The 16,152-nt window shown below is 40.5% G+C and overlaps 1 protein-coding gene across 4 annotated transcripts in view; it reads right to left on the bottom strand.

Moving 5' to 3' along the window:
* Positions 1-16,152, bottom strand: part of PLCG2 (phospholipase C gamma 2) — a 117,475-nt gene that overhangs the window by 6,916 nt on the left and 94,407 nt on the right. For all 4 annotated transcript variants that reach the window (XR_011315233.1, XM_069739169.1, XM_069739167.1 and 1 more), the window contains exons 26-31: positions 14,385-14,487; positions 9,413-9,622; positions 8,887-9,026; positions 8,672-8,786; positions 7,338-7,505; positions 6,372-6,460 (exon numbers count right to left, since the gene is read on the bottom strand). Coding sequence is in view for 3 of the 4 variants with exons in the window: in XM_069739169.1 (XP_069595270.1) it covers positions 6,372-6,460; positions 7,338-7,505; positions 8,672-8,786; positions 8,887-9,026; positions 9,413-9,622; positions 14,385-14,487 (825 nt within the window). In the remaining variant the exon portion in view is untranslated. The remainder of the gene's footprint in view (positions 1-6,371; positions 6,461-7,337; positions 7,506-8,671; positions 8,787-8,886; positions 9,027-9,412; positions 9,623-14,384; positions 14,488-16,152) is intronic.

Here is a 16,152-nt window from a genome sequence, read left to right as displayed (position 1 = left end):
TTCCCGGCAATCCAACACAAAGAGGTCAGCACGGTGGCTCAGTGGATAGCACTGCAGCGCTGGGGTCCTGGGTTCGAATCCCACCCAGGACAACATCTGCAAAGAGTTTGTATGTTCTCTCCGTGTTTGCATGGGTTTCCTCCGGGCACTCCGGTTTCCTCCCACATTCCAAAGACATACTGATAGGGAATCTAGATTGTGAGCCCCATCGGGGACAGTGATGATAATGTGTGCAAACTGTAAAGCGCTGCGGAATATGTTAGCGCTATATAACAATAAAAGATTATTAAAAGATTATTAAGGTCTAGGGGGGCAGTGATAATGCTCAAATGGATGAGAAAAGTGCTAGATTGAAGGAGAACTGTATGGGGAAGACTCATGGAAGATCTCCCAGATCACTGCTGAGAACATTGGTGTCACACTTTTACTCCACTATATGGACTGACAATAAATCACCCCAAACCCATGAGAAATTGAATTTTTCCAGAAAAAAAAAAACTGTTAAACATTTTTTCCTGTATAATGACTTGTATATAAGGCAAAATTTAATAAAGAATAAATATACAGTGGGGCAAAAAAGTATTTAGTCAGTCAGCAATAGTGCAAGTTCCACCACTTAAAAAGATGAGAGGCATCTGTAATTTACATCATAGGTAGACCTCAACTATGGGAGACAAACTGAGAAAAAAAAATCCAGAAAATCACATTGTCTGTTTTTTTAACATTTTATTTGCATATTATGGTGGAAAATAAGTATTTGGTCAGAAACAAAATTTCATCTCAATACTTTGTAATATATCCTTTGTTGGCAATGACAGAGGTCAAACGTTTTCTGTAAGTCTTCACAAGGTTGCCACACACTGTTGTTGGTATGTTGGCCCATTCCTCCATGCAGATCTCCACTAGAGCAGTGATGTTTTTGGCTTTTCACTTGGCAACACGGACTTTCAACTCCCTCCAAAGGTTTTCTATAGGGTTGAGATCTGGAGACTGGCTGGGCCACTCCAGGACCTTGAAATGCTTCTTACGAAGCCACTCCTACGTTGCCCTGGCGGTGTGCTTTGGATCATTGTCATGTTGAAAGACCCAGCCACGTTTCATCTTCAATGCCCTTGCTGATGGAAGGAGGTTTGCACTCAAAATCTCACGATACATGGCCCCATTCATTCTTTCATGTACCCGGATCAGTCGTCCTGGCCCCTTTGCAGAGAAACAGCCCCAAAGCATGATGTTTCCACCACCATGCTTTACAGTAGGTATGGTGTTTGATGGATGCAACTCAGTATTCTTTTTCCTCCAAACACGACAAGTTGTGTTGCTACCAAACAGTTCCAGTTTGGTTTCATCAGACCATAGGACATTCTCCCAAGTGGAGTTTGGAGTCAGACTGTTTGAGGGTGTGCACAGGTGTCTTTTTATACTGATAACAAGTTTAAACAGGTGCCATTACTACAGGTAAGGAGTGGAGGAAAGAGGAGACTCTTAAAGAAGAAGTTACAGGTCTGTGAGAGCCAGAAATCTTGATTGTTTGTTTCTGACCAAATACTTATTTTCCACCATAATATGCAAATAAATTGTTAAAAAAACAGACAATGTGATTTTCTGGATTTTTTTTTCTCAGTTTGTCTCCCATAGTTGAGGTCTACCTATGATGTAAATTACAGACGCCTCTCATCTTTTTAAGTGGTGGAACTTGCACTATTGCTGACTGACTAAATACTTTTTTGCCCCACTGTATATATATATATATATATATATATATATATATATATATATATATATATATATATATATATATATATATATATATATATATATATATAAAGTAAACCAAAGTAGATTTTTATATTTTTTTAATTAAAAAATAGGAAATTTCAGTTTAATTTATGACTGCCAAAAGGGACTCAGATACACCCTGCATTGGACATGAAGGAGGGTGTCTTACACATTCTGTTCACATTGTCATGTATTGGTCTCCTAGACTCATAAAGGCTATGCACTTTTGAGGGTTATATGCCAAGGAAATTACCTCCAGACCACGGAATAGTCTATGGATGAGCAATATAATACCGATAAGGATATGTGCACACATGGGATAAAATTTCTGCACCATGTGTGCGCATCTCTTGGCAGTAAACATGCAGATGCCAAACGCGTATGTTTGGTAAATTTTTAATTGAAGTGAAGTCAATGGTAAACAGCGCAGGGCAAAAACGCACTGAGAATTGACACGCTGCAGATTATTTTCTGCAGCAAATCTGGAAGTCAAAAATACTCAACGTGTGCATGACACTTGAGGTTTCTCATTCACTTTGCTGGCATCAGGTTTTGCTTCTGGTTTTGTCACTAATCAGCGCAGAAAAAAAACACACAACAAAAACACACCAAATCTGCAATGTGTGCACACCCCCTAAATTTTTTAAGCCAGTTTTTTGAGGATTATATACCAAAGAAATGTACTCCAGACCATGGAATAATCTGTGGGTGAGCAATATAATACCGATACATTTGGAACATGTTTTTGGAGGGTTATATAGCAACAACATTAACCCAAGAAGATTTAATACTCTATGGCTGAGTAATATAATACCTATACAATTTTGAACAATTTTTTTTTTTAGGCTTATATAGCAATAAAATGTATGCCAGACCACGGAATAGTCTATGGGTGATCAATATAATAACAATAAAATTTTGGGTTATATACCAACAAAATGTACCCATGAACACGTAATAATGTATGGCTGAGAAATGTAACCCAGCTAAAATTTTAGCGCAAAAATGTATATCACAGAAGCAAGAATAGTGTATGGGTAAGAAATGTGAAGAAACACGCAAAAATTTCAAGCGCTTTTTTGTACTGTTATCTACCACAAAAATGTGATAAATAAAACAAGTAATACTGTATGGATGAGTAATCTAATCCTGAACTATTTTTCCACGCTTTCAGTATGTTTTATATACCACCATAAAGTAACAATAACCGTGTTAAACTCTATGGATGAGTCATTGAATGCATAACAACATTTTGAACGAAAATATTTTGAAAGTGTAGTTGATGTATTTATACAGTCATAAAGGCTTTGCATATAGTGCAAAGCTAGATAGAAAATATGATTAGGGTCATCCATACATCCCTGAAAGGCAACAAATGGCAGGCCTCATTAAAATATTGAATATTGCATACTTTATGTGTTGCTATCATCTGGTGGTATGGAAAAGTGTGGGTTAATCCAGGTTTTGTTCATTTTTATAAGACTGAGCCTGTCTTTATTCTGACAGGCTAAAACCCCTGTCTGTCTTGACACCCCCGGCGGCACTAAAAACCCGCTCAGACAAGACACTAGCGGCACCGCAGCACCACACCTCCAAGGCATAGATAACATATGAGCAACTGGGGACCGAGTACCGAGGGACGGCTGCCGCTGTGAGTCAGCGGAAATCCTCCGTGTCTACCAGCCTAAATGGCAACATTTCCACGGCAAGCAGCCCGTTTAGCATTTGGGCCTGTGGGTAGGTGACTGGGAACTTTCTTTTTCATTCCAAGGCCTGTGGCAGTGACACCTGGATGCTGGGCTGGGATAATGATTTGGAAGTCCCTGATGATGGTAAGTTAGAATGTGTAAGGGTGGGTGCAGGGCAGGAAGCATCTGTGCCAGTGTCATGGACAGGGGACAGTGTCACCTGATGGCACCAATCGTGTATACAGACGTTCTGCCCACCGAGTTGGGTTATTAGGTGACATGTGCCTGATCATGCTGGTGATGGTAGATTTTTAGTGGTCAGGCCACTGCTGTTCTTGGCATGGCACAAGTTGCAAATTGCCACTTTAAAAAAATTCTCTTTAAAAAAAAAGTCCCAGACTGGGGAACACCCAACTCTTAGATGGAGAAATTCAGGACTGTCAGTGCTCTGCGGAACATTTGCCCGCCTTCTCCATCTGGTCACTCCATTTCCTCTTTCTGTCTGTTTTGGTGCTCTCGATCTCTCCCCCTCAGCGCTGCTGGCCTCTCTCTTCATGCCTGCTTTCCAGCTTGTGTCGGTGATTATTTCATCCTCCACGCACCGCACACTGGTCCTCCTGACTTGTTGACTTAACAACAACAAGAATTAGCGGAAACTCTGTCTCCTCATCATCTTCTCCTCATCTCAAATTTGCCTTTCCCCACCGTCATGTTCTTGTGACCGTGGCTGCTCTAAGTTTTTTGCATCGCTAACCAGCATGTCCTCCTCTTCCTGTTGGAGCATGCAGGTTGAGAGTACACAATCAAGAAATGTTGTGGTAAAGAGCTCCTCATCTCATAGTGTGGGATCATTAGTCTCCTGGGAATCAACATGGTGTGAGGATTAAATGATCCAGATTTTAGGCTGATGAGACTGGACCATGTGGAAGACTAGGTGGTGCTGCTAAGTTTGCTGGAAGCATAATCTGTTATCTATCCGACCACCTGTTCACACTGCTCTGGCTTCAGAATTGGTGTACCGATTCTCCCTACAAAGTGGGACAGGAAGCTATGTGTCGTGTGATGGGCGTGTTTCTTGTGCTCCAGCAAGTCATAGTCATAGTCGCACCAGCCCCACTTCCTCGGCATCTGCGTGCACCATCATCAGCACTTCCCCATTCATTAACACACGCCTTACGCATTTCGTAATTGCTAGGTCTCTTGAAACCAAGTTTATTTTTAATAAGAGAAAAAAAATTGGTCACTTGCAGCAATCAAAGCGGTTTTTGTGAATTTACTCCACCGTAATGCAACAGAACGCAAAAGTGTATGGATAACGATTAAATTCAATCCAAATAAATGTTTCAATACTTTTTCTCAGTTTTAGAGATCACAGAAATGTTCACAGACCACATAACACTGTATGTCTAAGAAATAAAAGCCTACAAAATTTTTAAAAGCTTTAGTTCACTGAGATCACAGAAATGTACTCACACTACAAAATAGTGTGTTGCTGAGAAATGTAGCCCAGGAAAATGTTTCAACAATTTTTGGGTGTGGTATATAACACACAAAAGGGATCTCGAAGCACGTAATACTTGATGGATCAAAATATATTCAATTTTTCCAGCACCCACCAAAAAAGAAATAAAAATGTCGCTATATTTTTTGCCAACGGACTGCACAGGCCTAATCCCTACCTACAGACTGGATTCTGTCACTCTCCTTGCTCCTGCGACTCTCCCTCCCAAATGCAAATTGTATGTGATAGAAGCGATTAGCCTTTAGAAGGGCTGTTAGTATGATGGCTCAGCACCAGTATCAACACTACTGGCCTCCTAATTTTGCAAATTAATACTTGTCGGAAAATTTTGGAAGAATAATTTAATTAAAAATGTATCTTTAAAGACTAGAGAACTACTGGGAGGAAGAAAAAAAAAAGTTTACCGTCTACGGTAAAATGTCTACTCATCACTTTGGATAACTCTACAGATCTTCCCCATAGACACCTCACAAGTTGCCGTAATGAAATAAATTTACAGATTTGATAGAAAAAGAAAAGCTTCCTATTAGCATTGGAATGCAAAAAAAAAAAAAAACATGAATGATATTCTTTAAAAATTACCCAATTTTCCTAAATTGACAACGTAATCAAAAGCGTAATTTAGAATTTGCGAGCGTCTTTAACAGCTTTCTTCTACCACGGCCTAGAAATGTCTGGGTTGGGGGTTTTGCTTCTTTTTTTTTTTTTTCCCCGAGCCATCTGTAGGGCTTTATGATCTCGCATTTCTCGTCTAAGTGTCTGCAGATGTGCTTTTTATCAAAGCAGGCCTACTATTAAATTATAACCGTTTATTGAGGAGGTTTTCAAGTCACAGAACAGATGGATCGGGCCGCCGCTCGTGTTTTAATTTCGCATTCAGATTACATTGGCAGAGGGTTTGACTCTGTAACGGTCGTAAAAATTCACGGTTCGACGTAGATTCATCAAAATATTTTCAAACCCTCCTCCCGGTGAATAAAGCGGCCTATTGAGGATATTTCGAAAGACATTGAGGATGATAGATGGCCCATCCCTATGGCTGCCCCTAAGAAAAAAAAAAAAAGTACTGTATAGGAAAAAATTGGCTTTATTCTAAGAAATCTTCATAATTTGGATGGTATGTTCCCGAGAACCCCTGACATCAGACCCACAATTATTTATTTGCCACTCTTGGCAACTTCTCTTCTCTTCCTTGGTTCCAATCTCCCCAACATTCAGTCCGTATGCAGAAAACACAATTGCCATCGGCCAAATAAAATCTTATTGCATTTTAGTGCAGCCAATAAAAATGTATAAAATGTATGAGAAAACAATTAAAAGGTGACAATTCTGGGATAAGGAAACTAAATCCGATACCTGGAAAATAAAACAAATTGACAGCTTACCAAAATTTTTTTTATATTGCAGTAGACAAGAAGGGAGGCCAGTTCTATATTTTCACCATACCCGTTTTTGAGCGGCACCGATCTGTAACCTGAAAATATATTACAATTACAATCACGATTTGTGCAATTTTTTTTTTAAGCTGGTTGTTCAGAAGCCTGCTTCCCCAAAATAAATTTGTAAGAAATTTAGAAAAGAAATTGTTTTATTGGTATGTATCAAATATTTATCTCTTTTATGCCTTTTGTTTTCTAATCACTGTTTTTGTTTGGACTGTAAATAGTCAGTCCCACCCACCTAAAGCTAAAACTCAGGTTGTTATTGTGCTTTTTTTTGCCTTATTGAGTTGATTCGGAGCTAGTTGTAGTCGTATTTACAGCCTAGTTGTATAATTTAAAGGGAATCTCTCAGTAGGTTTTTGCTATTTAATCTGAGAGTAGCATGATGTAGGAGTACAGATACTGATTCCAGAGATATGTCACTTGCTCAGCAGTTTGCTGTAGTTTTAATGCAATCAGTGTTTTGCCAGCAGGAGATTATCACAAGAGGACACGTGCAAGGAAGTCCAGCTAATGTGTAACCCCGCCCACACCACTGATTGGCAAATTCCTGTGCAAACTGCCAATCAGTGGTGTGGGCGGGGTTATACACAGCTCCGCGTTCCGAGCTGTGCTAAGAGAAAAACAGAGATTTTATCAAAACTGCATCAAGCAGCCCAGTAAGTGACATATTGCTGGAATCAGGCTCTTGGTCTCTATGTCAGGCTGCTCTTGGATTACTCGGCAAAACCTGCTGACAGATTCCCTTAAAGTAAATGGAAATTAAATTGTGCTCTTGACTCTTATAAAGATTTACTTGGCAAAAAATGTAAAAAACAGCTTTGATTAAACTATAACTGTGAAAGCACTGTTATATGGTGTGTGTGTATATATATATATGCATATATGGTATATATCCTATATACATACCTGTTTTTAGTCCTATTAAAGGAAATGTACTCTGTGCCAAGAAGTTTGGGTCACTGAACATGTCTTCTTCATACACCACAAACCTCAGGAACGCCAGGTCGGGTTCATGGATCTCAAACAAGGCTTGCTGCTGAATGGCGGTCCACACTGGGTTTAAGCCATTGTCATCTAGACATTAAATTTCAGAAATAATCTCTGGGTGTAAATGAAGCTCGGTGTAATTCCCTGCATGGCAAGGAACGGTACAGGAAAAATGGTACAGGAAAGTGGACACAGAGCTTCACTAGTGCTGCAATCCCCTTCATTTCCAGAATTAGTGACAGATGTCTGCCGGTGGTAATGCTAGCGATATGACGTCACTTTATTGGAAAATACAGTATAATATTATCGTTCACCAATTGCATTCTGTTGCTCTAGAGTATATGAACACCTTTTTTAGATTTTTTTTGTATTTTATATTTATCCTTACTTTTAATAAAATTGCATTGCATTTCAGTGTGCAATCTTCATTCTTTCCTTCGCTTTCAGACCCCCAGATATGTAGCCTGTAGCCTAATACAAGTGTAAGACTTTTCTCCCTAGTGAGTGTCCCAGTAATATAGGCTGTATGGCATTTGTGTGTGTATCTATTAGCTTATATGCCAGCACAGCTAATATCCAGCACTTGTATCCTTTCCATGAGTTTTCCCTCCTGATCTGTAGCCTGTTTTCTCTGCCCTCGCTGAGGATGTAGATGCCCCCCTCTCCACTCTGCAGAGATCTGTGTATGACTCCCTTCCCCTCACTGATGCTATCTCTAAAACTGAGAGAAGGGAAGGAGAGAGTTGGGACTGCATTTAAAAGTGCAATCTGCCTTATTTTATTCATTTTCAGACCACCTAGTATGTAGCCTAATACAAGCTTCAGATTTTTATTTTTAGGGAGTGTCTTTCACAGTAATATAGGCTGGATGGGATCTATGTATTAGCTCATGTCATCACAGCTTCTATCCTACACTTGTATCCTCGCCATGTGTTTTCTGTAGCCTTTTTCTCTGCCCTCACTGACACTGTAGATGCTTCTTTTTTCTCCCTACTACTATCTCTAATACTGGAGAGAAGGGAGGGGGAGAGAAGGGAGGGAGAGAGAAAATACAGCCTTCACATCCATCAGCAGAAGTCCTGTTGGATTTGTATCTTGATTTGCAGATCACTAAGCTATATATATATATATATATATATATAAATATATTTTCTTTTTATTAAGACTGTTTAGAAAGATGCCTAAATTTGAGTTTTGGGAAGTAAAGGAGGTGTACAGACTTTAAGAGACTTTAAGAAAAGTCTCGTACTCACTGACTACGCTGGTCCGGAACTTGTTGTTGTCGTATTCACCTCCACATATCTCTACCTCTACGAATGGACAGGCAATACCACGGCCCGGCTTTGGCAGATGGCGAGCTCCGATGACCTGAGAGAGTGAACCAATCCTTATTTATCCTATTTAGCTTCATGTTACATCCAAACTTACGTTAGGTCAGCCATTATGCCCTAATTATTCTTTTTATTACCCTAATTGTTAAAACCATTTGTGCCCGTCTCTTGGAAACAGTCGGGTCATAAGCGTCTTGTCTCATACACTCTGGTTGTAAGATGTACCCACATCGGCCGTTGTGGGCGAACATGGAATTATTTATTTGCATGTATCGATCTGGAAATAGAGGAGGAGAAGACAAGAAATTATATTTCTGGGGGGAATAATGCTGGACAGGAAAAGTTCATTTGGACAAGAGCTTATTCCTCCAATTGATGCGGGTACAGTTCTCCTGAATGTGTTTTGTTTTTGGTGTCCACTTCCTTGTAGATAAATCTATTTTCCAAGTGGGTGTGGTCTTCAAGTGTCTGGATGTGTGTTCTCTAGGACTACGCCTGCTTGGCTAAAACAATATATTTGTATACAGGGAAGAGGGGGCAGTATCTCAGGAACCGAAAAGTGCAGGAACATAAGAAGAACGTCTCCAGATTCAGGAGAACAGCGGCATTTAAACCAGAATATTCACTTGTTATTTATTTTAAAAATAGAGAAAAAGTTGGTACCTGGTGTCTGGTAGTTTAGAGCCACCATTTGGGCTCCGCATTGCCATAGGTGCAGAGGGTCATAGTTGGAGGAGTCGACTCGCGGTCCCTTGGGGTAGACCCGGGTTAAAGCTTTGCGGTTGTATCTCACGAGCTCACTGCCTTTCTGCCTTGAGATACTTTCTGCTTTATTCTCGACAAACGATCTTATTTCTCGAAAATCGGGTCTCTCTGTAAATACATATATATATATATATATATATATATATATATATATATATATATATATATATATATATAAAAAATAAGACATTGATAATAAAAGTAGGAATTTGCAACCATATCCGCATGCAAAATTTATACCATACACTTGTCAATATGTACAGCTTAGCTGGGGTGACAACTACTGACTTGAGTGGATCAAATTCGCGGGACTCTGGTCTGGGTCAGTGGCACATGGCGGCTAGACGGGAGGCCCCCAAATCTCTTACTTTCTGTCGTCCCCAGCACCACTTTTGATTAGCCAGGGCTGGCGTGACGACATCTGTGACTGTGAGTGAGCAAAAGATGGTATTGCACCAGCCCTGACAAATCAAATGCCATACAAGGGATGCCAACAGATTCGTGGGCCGGATTCCCACCAATCGATCCACTCCTCTCTATTCCTGAAACTTGGTTATTATTAGTTTCATCCCCAGAAAAAGATATAACAGACATGTGGCTAAATATTTTTTTTTTAAGAACATGACCTTATCATTTAGTTAAGGTCCCATACGATAATTCAAAGGGTATGCACACTTTTGCAACTTTTTAATTGCCTTAAACATCTTACCGTTTGGGGTATACAGCTGCTATGCAGACTTATGTCTTCATTACATGTGCCCCTACTTTTTGAAGTGTGTGGAAGGCAACCTTTATTTCTTTTACTCATTTTATTTTATTATAGGGATTTCCCATTACTTTTTTTTTATTTTAATAGACTAGAATGCTGAAAAATGATGAGACCACTGCAGCCAATCATTAGCTGGCGATGTGACGCATTAGTCACTGAGTGATTGGCAGCAGTCACATGCTGTATCACCAAACCAGGATGCACAAACTAACCACATTATGTTACATACATGTGACTGCTGCCAATCAGTTGCCGCAGAGGGGAGCTAGGATGAGATTTTTTTTTTTTATTGACCCCTTTAATAAAAAAAAATCAGCCCCTTTAATGCTCTCTACCCAGATCCTATGGAACAGGGAGGAGTTTGTCAGAAGATGCCCATGCAGATATACTTGTAGCTTTCTAATAATGCAGCTAAAACGCTAAAAATATAGAACGTAATTGACGACGGCGCCTGGACAGTAACACAGAAATATGCTAATATCTTCATTTACATATTCATTTCCTAGAGTTTGAGGGGCACCTCAAACTGTCACTCGCACCTTCAGCTGTCATTGATGGAAAATATATATTTGCAACCTTCACCATGTGCTTAGGTGAACTTTCATAATTGCCAGCCCCCAGATTACTCATTACCAGACAGTTAAAATAATTGCATAATTAAATGAGTTATTTTAATTGGACCTGCTCGAGGCGGGAGAATGGAATATATTTATGTCGAGAAAGAAACAAGTTATTACGCTTGGGAAACTGTCACCGAGTCATAAATTAGGCAATGCCTTCTCCTGTAGAAAGTTCTGAACTACGCGCTATTAAACTCATTAGCCAAATCTCTCCAACAAATAGATTTGTTGGCAACAATGCCGTTCTCATGTTTTTAATCTAAATTTCCCAAACTGTCCATTTATGAAAGTGCCAGCGATGAGCAACCAAAACAACCTAAAGTATGACATGGGTAAGTTAAGTGATCAGATTACTTAAGGGGACTGTAGGAGAGTCCAAAACAATTGTCAGAAAAAAAACACATCAGGGAACACATCAGATCTACTCACGTTACGCTCATCTCAATATATTTCAGCCAATTAAAAATGACTTCTGAAAACCAATGTGATGACTAATAAATCGCAAAATACACCTAAAACATGAAAATTCAGTTCAAAGTACCTGCCACTTTTCTGAGTGATTGTCCACTGCCTGTTGGCAAGTGTAATCCACCAGTAATAGCAGAGATACTGAGAAACAGTTACAGGAAGTTGAGATGAGGGCTTTGTCTTTGGACAGAAAGTGTGAGCAAGTCTTTATCTCGCTTCAGGAAGTAGGGGTGGTTCTTAGTCTCGCTATATCAAGTGGGGATGGGTCTAACTCTCTACAGGAAGTGTGGGCGGGTTTTGTAACTAGCAGGAAGTGGGGGCGGATCTTTATTTTTCTACAGGAAGTGGGGGCAGGTCTTTGTCTTTCTGCAGGACAAGGGGCAGGTCTTTGTATACAGGAAGTGGAGGAAGGTCTTTCTCTGCAGGAAGCATGGTGCAGTCCTTTGATTTACTACAGGAAGTTGAGGCATCTCTGTCTCTATAAAAGGTAAAGATGGATTTTTGTCTTTCTTCAGGGAGTGAGGTTGGGTCCTTGTGACTCTACACTACAGAAATAGTGGGCACGTCTAACTCTACAGATAGTGAGGCAGGTCTTTCTAACTAGCAGGAACTGGGGGACGGGTCTTAGTCTCTCCCTACAGGAAGTCAGCAGGTTTTGTTTTCTCTAAAGGAAGTGGAAGCAGGTCTTTGTATTTCTAGAGGAAGTGGGGGAATGTATTTGTATTTCTTTAGGAAGTGGGGGCAGGAAATTGCCTTTGTACAGGAAGTAGCAATAGGTTTTTGTATTTCTACAGGAAGTGGAGGCAGGTCTTTGTCACTCTACAGAAAGTGGGACCATGTCTTTGTCTCTCTACAAGAAATGAGAATGGTTCTTTGTCTCTACAGGAAATGGGGGTGGATCTTTGTATCTCTACTCCTGCTTCCCTTTATGGCCACCTGATACAGGAAGTGACACAGGCTTCCAAGGCAGGCAGACTATTGGACAGTTGTAGGAGAAGTGCATGCTGGGTAATGAAGGATGAAATGCCAAGCACACTTTAAATATGGCTGTTCTGCAGTACCCTTCACATCCTATGGGCAAAAGTGGCACTGTTTCTAAGAAAAATAAAACTGACACATCAGTCAGTCTTTTCACATCCTTGAACTGTTTTCTGGTTGTTTCTTTAGAAGACACTGAGTGTATCATCTCTAATTAAGAAGCTGTTGGGTCGTATCCTCATCATTATAACTGTGATACATGACCAGCACCATAGATGACTAACAATCAATCCAGTTATATTCATTTAGATGAAGGTCATATAGGGATGAAAATACCTTGCAAAAATTTCTAAAACTCTGCGGGAAAGTTTAAGAAGTAGTAATGGATTGCAGCTGCATTTCTTCTATACAAAAATAACTGCGGCTTTACTATTTTTCAAAGTGAACCTATCAGCATCTATATACCACCGAACACGACCGCCAGGCAGGCTCCTTTACAGAAAGCTAATGTTAAAGAGGATTTCCAGCTGTGATATATATTTTTTTTAATGTAAAGTGACGAACAAGGCTAGTAAAAAAAGAAAAGAAGCTTTATTCACCCCAGGAACTGCTCCATGCTCCAGAGTTGTTGCTCTGACGGTCTCTGTCAGACCAGGGGTGATGACATCTTCACCACCAGTCTCCTGACGCTGGAGCAAGTCAGGTGTTTAGTGGTCCTGGCTTCATCAATTGTATTATGGCAGAGACCGCCAGAGAAGCAGCGCTGGAGCAGATTCTCGGTTCAGCATCCTTTCTTTTCCTCTTATCTTATCAGTGTGACTCCCCACTGTACTTTTTTTTTTTTAAATTAATAAAACAAAACTGGAAACCCCTTTAATCTTCTGAAGCTCTGTAGTGCTTAAGGAAAAATGTGGCTTAAAAAAAAAGGAATCTGGAGAATAGTCCTGAAGGAGGACAAACAGAGTCCATTGAGTGTTTTTTTATGGCTTCTCTTGGGCAAATTGGCTTGACTGTTTCTCTGTATTAGTAACCTAGACAGAGAGAAGCTGCCCAGTGGACTCTTCACCACGTACCTGGACTCTTCTTCAAGGGGGATGGGTCTTAGTGTTTCGACAGGAAATAGGGGCACGTCTTAGTCTTTACAGGAAGGGGGTCAGCTCATAGTCTCTACAGGAAGTCAGGGGAGAGCCTTATTCTCTCTACAGGAAGTGGGGGGCAGGTCTCAGTATCTGCAGGAAGTAGAGGGAGGTCTGTCTCTACAGGATGTGGGGGCAGGTCTTAGTGTCTGCAGGAAGTGGGGGGAGGTCTATCTCTACAGGAAGTGGGTGTCAGGTCTTAGTTTTATGCAGGAAGTGGAGGGAGGTCTATCTCCACAGGAAGTGTGGGGGCAGGTCTTAGTCTCTGCAGGAAGTGGAGGGAGGTCTACTTCTACAGAAAGTGGGGGGGGCAGGTCTTAGTCTCTGCAGGAAGTGGAGGGAGGTCTTTCTCTACAGGAAATGGGGGCAGTCTTTCTCTCTACACGAAGTGGCGGCAGGTCTTAGACTCACCCCAACTTCCTGTAGAGAGACTAAGACCTGCCTCCACTTACTGTAGAGACTCTTTCTCGGTACAGAAAGTGGGGGCGTGTCTCACTCTACAGGAAGTGAGGGCGGGTATCTCTTTACAGGAAATAAGGGCGGGTCTCTACCAAGAGTTGGGGCAGACCATTTTTCAAATTGTTTTCTCTGCTGCCTGTATGGAGTGAGCTGAACTATGGGCAGCATAAAACTTCTGTCAGCTTCCTTTTTAGTAGCATAAGTTACAACTTCAAAGTTTTCTGTTGTGTGTAGAAAAAAAAAGGAGAAAAACATATTCATGTAACTTAATGGTATCATGACTTGGGTGAGTGATAATAGGTCTATGACCTTAACTGCATGAGGATCCAACCCTAGTTACTACATACGATTATTTAGAAATCCCATTGAACAACCTGTGAAGACCAGGGCTGGAGACTCAAACAAGGTCCAGCACTACGGAGGAACAACTTCAGCATTACCTAGATTGTCCTTGGCCTCGCTCGTCGGTTTGCAGTAAATCACCATTTCAGACAACTCTCTTGCAATAACCTGATTCTTCTCGCAAGTCCTGATGAAAAAGTCCTGTAGATAGGAACATGTGAGACAATTAGGTTAGCGTGACGAATGAGGAGCCAAATGGTACACTACCATGGAATTTATCACTGCCTCTTTAATTCACTCTTCTGAAGGATAGTAATGAACTATCAGAATGATAATGGAAGCCATATTATTAATTGCTTTGATTCTATTTTTATGACTGGATCCAGGGATTTAGGTCTGAAGCCCCTAGGACTGTAAGACGAAGATAAAGAAACCCAACCCAGTGTATGAAACAATATATGATAGAGTACATGAATGCAAAGTAAGGCTGTCCATGAATACTATCTTTCATCAGGGTAGGTCATCAATTTCCGTTTTTTTGGGTCCAATACCTGACACTCCAATAATCAGCTGGAACCTGGTCCCGAAGGAGCGAAAACAGCACAGCTCCGTACCCTGTGTAGTGGTCATTCTTGGATACTGTAGCTTAAGCCTGGAAACCCCTTTAAAGTTTACCTCCAGCCGGGTGGTGGACCTCCATTGATCTGGTGATGACCTATCCAGAGGATAGCTCACCGATGCCATATGCATAAGGCGACATTGGACTGCTAGTCTCTGCATACTGGCCTCCATTGATTTAGTATTGATGCGAGTAGCCTATGATTGGTCATTGACGGAGGCCAAAATATTGAATCCAGCAGGAGACCATGAAAGTGTTGCTCATATATACATATGTTGACCTCATCCCCCATTTACCAAACCGTAAACAAAACAAATATATTTTAGATCGCCGCATCCAGGACTGTCCGAACTAATAAATATTATCATATTTATCCTGTACGATGATCGCCAAAAAGAATTTAAAAAAATCAAAATGGTAGAATTTTTAATTTTTTTGATAAGTTCTCCTCCCCCCAACATTTAATACATAGGAAAAGTCCCTCAAAACTACACAGATAAACACAATTCTACCAGACATGGATGTTTTTCAATAAGGGAAAATTAATCATATTGTTCAAATTAATTCATTCTGCAGAAATAAGCCCTTTTATGCCAATGGGAAAAAAAATACAAAAAGTTATGGTTCCTGGAAGGCAAGGAGGAAAAAATAAGAAAAAGAATGGCTAAACTGCATTATTATACATTACAAAGATAATCTGCTTTCTCAATAACCTTCATTAAAAAATGACTACCACTTTCCTGCTGTCTTTGGCGGGGTTTACAGTAGCTGATGTTGGCTGTTACATGAGCTGCCACATGTTTGCCAATTGGTGATTGTTTAATAGCCTGTTTAAACAGGCTGACCGCACTTCCCATTCAAACAGAACCATCAGTAATAATCATTGTGTGTGCATAGACTGTGAGTGTTTGCGACAGCACAAGTCCTGTTTACGTAGGACAATGTGCTGCCGAGAACAATGATTTTTAAGCAAGCTTCACCCAACAATCGAATGAGTTGCTTGCTTGTTGGCTGATTAGCAGCCTGTTTACATTTGCCAATTACCAAGAAACAAGATTTCTAGGAAAAATCATTCATGATTTTGGGCCAGAGCAAATATGCCCTTAGGCCTTTATTGAGCTGAATGAGCTGAATGAGCTGCAAGACTGTTACAAATCTTATCAGAGCTAGGCTCGTGATCCTCATAGCCTTCTGCTTCCTCTTTTTTCTAGTAGTGTTAAAGATAGGATAGCTTTGTTATTTGATAT

The sequence above is a fragment of the Ranitomeya imitator genome, chromosome 9 (genome assembly GCF_032444005.1).
Source record: "Ranitomeya imitator isolate aRanImi1 chromosome 9, aRanImi1.pri, whole genome shotgun sequence".
Classification (NCBI taxonomy): domain Eukaryota; kingdom Metazoa; phylum Chordata; class Amphibia; order Anura; family Dendrobatidae; genus Ranitomeya; species Ranitomeya imitator.
The sequence above is the reverse complement of the archived record's forward strand: the minus strand, read 5'-3'. Positions and strand labels throughout refer to the sequence as shown.